Source organism: Numida meleagris, chromosome 10 (genome assembly GCF_002078875.1).
Source record: "Numida meleagris isolate 19003 breed g44 Domestic line chromosome 10, NumMel1.0, whole genome shotgun sequence".
Classification (NCBI taxonomy): Eukaryota; Metazoa; Chordata; class Aves; order Galliformes; family Numididae; genus Numida; species Numida meleagris.
In genome coordinates this window covers 14,361,301-14,370,258 of record NC_034418.1, presented here as the reverse complement: position 1 = coordinate 14,370,258, position 8,958 = coordinate 14,361,301, and the positions used below count along the sequence as shown (strand labels likewise).

Below are 8,958 nucleotides of genomic sequence, written 5' to 3'. Positions count from 1 at the left end.
GGAAATGGATGCCCCGTGCTCGGGCGTGGGGAACTGCGAGTAACTCGGGGAGCGGCGCGGACCCCGCGGGGCTGCACCCACCCATCCACCCACCCCCCATCCCTCGGACCGGCACCGCGCAGCCCCGCCGCGCCCTCAGGTGCCCGCTCCAGGGCAGGGGCAGCTCCCGGGCACCGCGCCGCGGGGCAGGGCAGGGCGGAGCGGAGCGGAGAGGAGCGCAGCGCTCACCCGACGGCAGCGCTCCGCAGGCGCTGTCCCGACGCGACGGAGCGGTCCCTACCCGCAGCAGCTTACCCGGTGCGTCCGGCGGAGGCGGCGGGCAGGAAAGGGTTAAGGCTCGCCCAGCTGACAGTCAGCTGATGGGGCCCTGATTGACAGCTCCCAAAAGTTTCCTTGTTTTATGCTAATGTTCGCTGGGAGGGAGCCCGCCCATTGGTCCGGCCGCGGAGTCCATTTGCCATTTGGAGGGTGACGTCAGGAGCGCTATAAAACTCTGCAATGCTTTTAAACTCTCCTGCTGGATGAAACCTTTAAAATATTTTTCATCTTCTTGCCGTAGCTGTGGGGTTGAGGGTTTGGTTTTTTTTTTTTTTCTTCCTCTCTTTTTTTTTTATGACTGTTGTTATTTTGGTTGCGATATATCGACTTTGATTTTTTTTTTTGTCTTCGCTCTCTTCTCCCTCCTCCTTCCCCCGATGAACCTCTCTCCTCGCTCTGCACTTTGCACGAGAAAGCCCAGAGGAAAGGCACCATGAAGTGTTAAAAATAACAAAACAAAAGCAGAAAAAAAAAGAGAGAGAGAGAGAGAGAGAGAAAAAATTTCCTCGCAACAACACCCGCGAACGCTTCCAGCTGCAGTTTGCGAGAGAGAAAGAGAGAGAAGGGAGGAAAGAGCCCTGCGTGCAGAAGGCGCAGAGCCCCTCGCTCTGATGCAGCAGCGGCAGCGGAGGCTCTGCAGGGGATAACGCGGAGCGGGCGGAGCGCGGCGCGGCGCGGCGGAGGAACGGACGGACGGACGGACGGGCGGACGGACGGACGGACGGACGGACAGCAAAGCTGGCTCACCCGGCGGCAGCGCAGAGCAGCGCCCTCGCTCCCGGAGCGCACCCTTTCTGGAGGACTGTCAGCAGCAAAAGGATGGCATCAGAACTGGCAATGAGCGGCTCCGACCTGCCCACCAGTCCCCTGGCCATGGAATATGTTAATGACTTCGATCTGATGAAGTTTGAAGTGAAAAAGGAGCCGGTGGAGACCGATCGCATTATCAGCCAGTGCGGCCGCTTGATCGCCGGGGGATCGCTCTCTTCCACCCCGATGAGCACGCCCTGCAGCTCGGTTCCCCCGTCCCCCAGCTTCTCGGCGCCCAGCCCCGGCTCCGGCACCGACCAGAAGACCCACCTGGAAGACTACTACTGGATGACGGGCTACCCGCAGCAGCTCAACCCCGAGGCGCTGGGCTTCAGCCCCGAGGACGCGGTGGAGGCGCTGATCAACAGCAGCCACCACCCGCTGCCCGGCGCCTTCGATGGCTATGCTAGAGGGCAGCAGCTGGCCGCGGCCGCCGGCGGCTCGGTGCCGGCCGAGGAGATGGGCTCGGCGGCCGCCGTGGTGTCGGCGGTGATCGCCGCGGCGGCGGCGCAGGGCGGCGCGCCCCACTACCACCACCACCACCACCACCCGCACCACGGCGGCGGCGGCGGCGGCCTGCACTTCGACGACCGCTTCTCCGACGAGCAGCTGGTCACCATGTCGGTGCGGGAGCTGAACCGGCAGCTGCGGGGCGTCAGCAAGGAAGAGGTGATCCGGCTGAAGCAGAAGAGGAGGACCCTCAAAAACAGGGGCTATGCCCAGTCCTGCCGCTTCAAGAGGGTCCAGCAGCGGCACGTCCTGGAGTCGGAGAAGAACCAGCTGCTGCAGCAAGTGGAGCACCTAAAGCAGGAGATCTCCAGGCTGGTCCGGGAGAGGGACGCCTACAAGGAAAAGTACGAGAAGCTGGTCAGCAATGGCTTCCGAGAAAACGGATCCAGCAGCGACAACCCCTCCTCTCCAGAGTTTTTCATGTGAGTTCCCACAGCCTTGCCACCTTACCTAAAAGTTCTCCGTGTGAGTTGTTGTTGGGGGCTTTGCTAGAGCGCCGACCCGCCGTGCCACCTTGTATCACTTTTTGGTTTTGCAACTCAAAACTGCTTTCAGACAAACTCGGGTTTTGGGTTGATTTTTTTTTTATTATTATTATTTTTTTTAAGGTGGGCTGGCTGCGTGTTGGCCAACCTCAAGTTCTACATCAGTTTCTTTTCTGTTTATTATTATTATTATTATTATTATTGTGGGGGCTTGCTGTTTTTTTTTTTTTTAAATTTAAAAGACCCAACTCACCACCAACTCAGTTCTTCATATGAAGCTTGCTCTGAAACCTGCCATCCACATCATATATATATATATATTTTTAAGTTCATGACTTGTTGTTTTTTTTCCTTTGAGCTTGCTGTGTCCAAAAGAGTCAGATCATTTTGGTGTTGTTTTTTTTTTTTTCTTTTTTTTTTGGCCATCCTGAGTTCTTCATATGAGATTTGAGCTTTGCGAAAAGAAAAATAAATAAATAAATAAAAACAAAATGAACATTAAAAAAAAAAAAACAAGAAAAACGCAAAACAAAGCGAAAACCACACAAAAAAAAAAGCAAAAAAAAAAAAAAGTGACATTTTTAGACTCCAGCTTGCTGAGTTCCATCAGTTTTTAGCGTTGTTGTGCGAAACTAGAGGTGTAGCTCAACCTGCCCCAACCAGCCTGCATCAGCCTTCGGTGTGTCCATGTGAGTTTTGGCCTTAATCTGCCAAACGTGAGACTGTAGTCTGCCATTAGAATCCCATCCTCATCTCATGCATTACGCTTGCTATTTTGTCTTAGCAGCAATGAACTATAACTGTTTCAAAAGACTATTGAAAAAGAGACATTATATTAATAAAAAAAAAAAAACCCTGCATGCTGGTCATGTATGGTATAATTATTTTTTTTCTTTTTTTTTTTTTTTTTTCCTTTTGCTTGGAAATGGACTTTTGGAGACTATTATGGCATGGCATTCATCCTTTTGTTTTATTGCCTCATCACTTTTTTGGGTTGAAAGCAAAAAAGTGCAACCTTTGATCTTCCTCCTCTTCCTCCTCCCCATTAAAGTTTGCATCTGCTCTAAAACTGCTTTGAGTCACTCAAAACTTCAGACTTCCTTTCCAATGCACTGAAGCATTCCCTCTTAGAAAGACATGCCAGGATGGATGTTGGTAACCCGATGTGGCAAAAAATAAAAATAAAAAATAAGTAAATGAATGAATAAAAACACAAAGCGCAGGAAGAACTTTGGGAAGATGCTCAAACGCAAAATTCACATATCCCGCTCGGGGGGACATTGAAACCGTGCTGTTGCCTAAAAGCAGTCTAAACAGATTCATTGTAGGTGATCTGCCCCATCTTTTGATTTGATTTGATTTGATTTTTTTATTTTTTTTCCTTTTTACATTTGGTCATGGTCAAATGTGGAATGCTCTGGGTTCCTGGTATATAATTTAATTCTACTTTCTGTCATCTGTTAGCCCAGTTAACATGTATGCTACAGATAAAGGAATGTTATAGATAAATCCGAAAGAGTTAGGTCTGTTTAGATGTAGATTTCTATTATTATTTTTTTTTTTAAAGATTGATGCACTAAATTGTTTACTGTCGTGATGTAAAGGGGGGTAGAATTTGCAACGGGACTGTTTTAAAAAGTAGTTTATGCAGCATGTGCTTGCAACTTACCTATAAGTTGGGTATATGTAGTCCTTGCTATACCACTGACTGTATTTGAAAACCAAAGTATTAAAGGGGGGAGGCACCCTTGTTTATATCTATAGGGGTATTTTACATTCAAAATGTATGGATTTTTTTTTTTTTTTTCAAAATTGAAGTATTTGGGACTGAATTGCACTAAGATATAACCTGCAAGCATATAAAAAAAAAAAAAAAAAAAAAAAAGAAAAAAAAAGAAAAAAAAAAAAGACGAACCTGTTTAGAACGCTAATACAATTTATGCAGTTATAAAGATGGCATTACTGCACAGTTTTAAAATGATGCAGATTTTTTTACAGTTGTATTGTGGTGCAGAACTGGATTTTCTGTAACTTCAAAAAATTCCGCAGTTTTAAAGGCAATAATCAGTAAATTTTATTTTCAGGGACTGATATCCTGTCTTTTAAAAAAAAAAAATAGAAAAAAATGGAAAGTAAATCTTACCACAATAAATATAAAAAAATCTTGTCAGTTACCTTTTCTTTTACATATTTTGCTGTGCAAAATTGTTTTATATCTTGAGTTCCTAACTAACCACGTGTGATGTTCCTATGTGCTTTTCTTTCATTTTTTTGACTCTATGGTTATATCGAAAGAGAGAATTAATCTACAATAATAAACTGCATTTTTTTTTTTTTTTTTTTTTCCGATTCTGTACTCGGTTTCTTAGCGCGTAGTGCAAAGTCCCCTCTCGCAGAGCAGCGCTGGCGGAGCGGTGAGGCTGGTTGAGGAGCTGACCTCGGTGATAGGAAGGAGGGAGATGGGCAAGGATAGCGCTGTGCAGACCCAACGTTGCCACCCATTAGACACCAGGTAGATGGGAGCCGTGGGCTCGCTGGTGCCGCGCCGACCTCGGTTGGGTGCCTCCGCCGTCCCACCGCGGGAGGGCTGCTCCGCTGGCGTGGGACGGCCCCCCCCGGATTTTGGCTGGGTTGTGGTGGAGCGAAGAGAAAGGGAACGCTCGGCGTCCTCGTCCCGTCGCATCCCAGCAGAGCGTGCCTGTCTCTGGGTAGGAGATGGCACCGCACCGGGCTTGGCGTGTCACAGAGCCACGGAGCGCTAGAGCAGAAGCCCCTCTTGCCATTGGGGCCCGTGCTGCCTCCTTTTCCCTTTCTTTGCTCCCCCTCCCTCTTCTTCTTTCATTTGCCTGGTGGTTTTCTTTCTTTTTTTGTCCTTTTTTTCAGATTTTTGCTACAGGCCTTAGAGAGCCCAGGGTGAGCCAAAGAGAAAGGATTCAAAGGGCTTGCTCCAAGTTTTGCAGCCGGGCCCAGAGGTCAACGTGCTGGAAGCGCTGCGCTCCCCGAGCCCCTCTGCGCTCAGCTCCGTCTGTCATCCCCGTGTCATCCCTATGTCATCCCCATGCCAGAGGGCGTTTGGGCTCCTCAGGCTGCTCAGCCCCTGCTGGCACAGGGCAGCCTTCCCGAGAGCCTCCACGGAGGCTGTGCTGGGCCGCTCCCACCCTCTGGATGAGGTCTGTGCTACAGCCTCTCCGAAGAATGCAGCAGCCCCTCCGGGACGATGGCTCTATCTCAAGACCCAGGCTCGGAAACACAGTTCTGTTTTAATTTTTCCCCCTTTTCATCCCCCCGCTTCCTACTGTTGGTCCAACTTCTTCCCAGCTTTACCACCAGAATGAGAGCACCTATTGGGTTCCACTGCCCCAGCGCCCGCCCTGCCCCGTGCAGCCCTGAGCCCCCCGAGCTGTGGGTCCCCTCTGCCATCGGTTGGACCCAGTGCCACCACTGCGGTCCCCAGCAGCGATGCTGCTCTGCGCCCCTCCCCAGCGCCCTTTGGCATCTGACCTTCTGTTGCACCGGGGTTTGAGTAATGGTTCAAGCTCCAGACTCTGGTTAATTGGAGTTCCACTTTCTGGTTAATGTGTAAGCTCTGGGTAAACTGGTTGCTATTGGCTGATGGGAGAATTATCTCCTCTCATAAAGACAGGGGTTCTTTATTTATTCTTTAATTCTTCTCCCATCTCCCCTGGCTGAGCCCGTACTGACGCACAGATTTATTCGTAAGGGCGCTCAGCTCGGCCATGTGGAGCTCCTCGAAGGGCTCCTGGAGGGCTCTGTATGGGGATGGGGTGAGGCCAGCGGGGCCCTGAGCCCCTGCGTGGGACCACTCCTGGTCCCCGTGCTGCTGCTGAACAGGGTTAGGGCAGGGTTAGGGTGTGAGATAGGTGAGAGTCGGGGAGCAGCTAGAACAGCGATAAGGGAAATCCTTCCTAGAAATAGACCGAGTGCAAAAGGGAAAATTCCCATTGCACGCCCAAGCTGAGAGGGAAGAGCTTTGCGTCTCTCCCAGTTTTGCATATTACTGCACGCTGCAATCTTTCTTTGCAAATAGGAAACAACGCAGCCTTCGCTGGACTGCGCGTGAGTTTCAGCCCCAAATGCACCAACTTCCCAACGGGAGGGGAAAAGCAACCAGAAGCAGGCGGCGCTGCTGCTAGCACCGAGTGAGTGTTGGGGCTCTATCAGTCATGGCAGGGGAGCGCCCACCTCTGCTGCAGGACTGCTTGCCGAGGACACGCGGAGCCGCTCCGCTCTGAACAACGCTCATTAATCAGTGAATCACCCCTCGCCGGGCTCCGGTTGCCGTCCTGCTCCCCTCGGGGTGCAGAACTGGGGCAGCCGGGTGCTGCCGTCCCGCGGGGTCCGCTCCCATCGCAGCGCTGCCCCATCTCGCAGCCCTGCGGTGCGTCCCCATTCAGTCACCGCGCTACAAAGAACTTCCATGTGACCGCTGCCGGGAGATGCCCGCAGCCCCGTGCTGGCCGTAAGCGCTGCACACCCTCCCCCCTCCCCAACCCACCGCGTCCTCCACCTTTATTTTAATTATTTTTCCTAAAACGGAGCAAACCCCTCTGCCCCCCAGCATCCCCGTGCTCGCGCCTCAGTGTGTTCCCTGCCTGAAAAAAAGCATCATCCCGGAGCGCATCCGAAAGAAGGGGTGGGGGGAGTTCTGCAAGCCCCTCGCCACTTCCCTTTGTCAGAAGGTCCTCTTTGCCCTTTCAGAGCTCAACAATGTGTGTGCTGAATCAGAACGCCACGCAGCACTACCCCCTGCGAAACGTGGCAGCAGATTTGAAGCGCACAAAACGCGCTTTCCCAGCTCCTCTCCTTTCCGAAAGCCTCGGCGCAGCTGTTTCCCTCTGCTCAGTGTGTAGGAAGTTCTCGATCGAGAATCATTCATAATTTTAATACCAATTTCTATTTGACATAATATACTAATATAAGACACAGAGTGTAGCTGCTTCCTGGATTTAGGGAGGAAATGATGCATATATCAGAATTATCTGCTCAGATGCCAGAAGCACATCGGTGTCCTTTCAGCATGTGCTGCGTGGAGAGGAAATCCTCTATTTATTGCTCCCATCATCAGAGGAGCTCAATGGACCCTCTGTCTCTGACACCTGTTCCGACGGACGGATTGAAAATTTCACGCAGGAGAGGGGAAAAAAAAAGTGACACGCCACAGTGCTGGGAGCTCAGGTTTTTAGCAAACTTTCTTCCCTCGGTCTTTCAGAATCACGGAGATGGGGTTGTGAAGGGCCTGTCTGTTGCAGCTATGGCGAGTGCCATGCTTGCTTGGCCGGGACAAGACCCAGTCCTGCTTGCAGTGCCTCTGCTCCTGCTGGAAGCGTGCACTGCACACCGGGATGCACAGAGCTGAGTGGCTTTTGGGGAGGGAGCCCTCGAGCGCTGTGTGAACACTGCTTAAATGATGAATTCTGGGGAGCTCAGCAGATAAAAATCAATGGATTAAAGCCCCGCACACCTCGGCGCGTTTCATTCTTGCCTGCCTGAAATTGTGGGGGAGGACTGAGAATAGCGTTTGTCACTCTTGGAGGGCGAAGAGCATTCAGATTGGTGAGCTCGAAGCCAGCACGGTGCAAAAATAGCCCAGGATGTGACTTAACTTTGCAAGTGCAAAGCAAAGGGCCGGGGCTCGGTGGGCCCTTTGTAGGGATGGAGACAGCCCTGGCCCCAGCAGGGTCAGCCCGAGCTGGCACAGTGTGACAGCATCTCAGTGCCCTGATGCACTCGATCTTACCGCTCTGAAACAATCATTTTCTTCCTACGTTGCTGTACCCACTTTTTTAAAAAGTGTATTTTTGATTTCTTTTTATCCAAAGTCTCTCTTTTAAATCAGTGCGCTGTGATGCAGCAGAGGGGTGCCAGCCCTGTGGTCACGGTGTGGGGATGGGGACAGGGACAAAACTGCCTCCCCCCTGTTCACACTGGAGCGCCGTGGATGTGCTTTGCTTTGCTTTCTCCCCTGCAATGCAATGCATGGAGGCATTCGAAGCCAGAGCAGAAGTTCGCTGCAAGTGGTGCTTCTGCGCCGTGCAGAAGAAAAGTTTCCCAGCGAACAAACCGAGGGGTGTCTTTCGATTTCCAGCAGGGCAGGGAACGCCGTGTCCCTGGTTCCCTCTCCCAGTGGCTGATTCAGAAAGCACGGTCCTGAGAAGTTTTCTCAGCAGCATTTCCACCTTCCCGGCAGAAATGTCGGCGCTGCTCACGTTGGTGGTTACCTGTGCATCCCGAGCAGCGAGCACAGGCACTCACACTTCTGCCCGACCTTTGGGGTCAGTGCTGTCACAGATTGGAGCAGCTTGGAAGTCACCTGTGCAGGAGCGAGGTGTCTGTGCAACAGCATCGCATCCATCCTGCTGCCCCCATCACCTCCCAGGCTGCGGGGGCTGCTCTGTGGGGAGGATGTGCCTTGCACACGTGCACACACACACACACACACACACACACACACGTGTTGGGGTGCTGCCCCAGCCCTGGGGTCCCACAGTGCCATGCAGGGGGGGCTGGGAGGGCCAGGGCAGGGCGAGGGCTGGCTTCCTCTGTTTGTTTGTTTGCATGTTTGTTTGTTTCTAAATTGTTCCTGGAACAAAAGGGGACTCTGTGCGTAACTAAAGGATCCATCCCTGCATCCCAGGCTTAGCCCCGGTGCGCACCCAGGCGGTTCCAGTTGGCTGACCCTCCCCTAGGTACGTGCTTGGGGCCTCCTCCCGCCTCTGCTTCACAAGCTTCTCTCTTTTTTTTTCTTTTTTTTCGTTTTTTCTTTTTTTTCTTTTCCTTCTTTTCCTTCTTCCCCTTCTTTGCCTTTTTTTCTTTT

General features: G+C 51.6%; 1 protein-coding gene and 1 long non-coding RNA gene across 5 annotated transcripts in view; one reads left to right on the top strand and one right to left on the bottom strand.

Annotated features, from left to right (window-relative positions):
* Window positions 1-426, bottom strand: part of LOC110404171 — a 6,140-nt gene extending 5,714 nt beyond the window's left edge. Inside the window, exon 1 of the long non-coding RNA XR_002442088.1 lies at window positions 295-426. This is a non-coding gene — a long non-coding RNA (uncharacterized LOC110404171). The remainder of the gene's footprint in view (window positions 1-294) is intronic.
* The window catches only part of MAF (MAF bZIP transcription factor), a 160,954-nt gene continuing 152,779 nt past the window's right edge, over window positions 784-8,958 (top strand). For 2 of the 4 annotated variants that reach the window (XM_021408207.1, XM_021408206.1), the window contains exon 1: window positions 784-2,060. In XM_021408207.1, coding sequence (XP_021263882.1) covers window positions 1,138-2,060 — 923 coding nt within the window. In that variant the 5' untranslated portion in view covers window positions 784-1,137. Of the gene's footprint in view, window positions 2,061-4,492; window positions 4,975-5,006; window positions 8,831-8,958 lie in introns of those variants that run through there. The other 2 variants (XR_002442085.1, XM_021408208.1) reach the window with 2 other exon arrangements.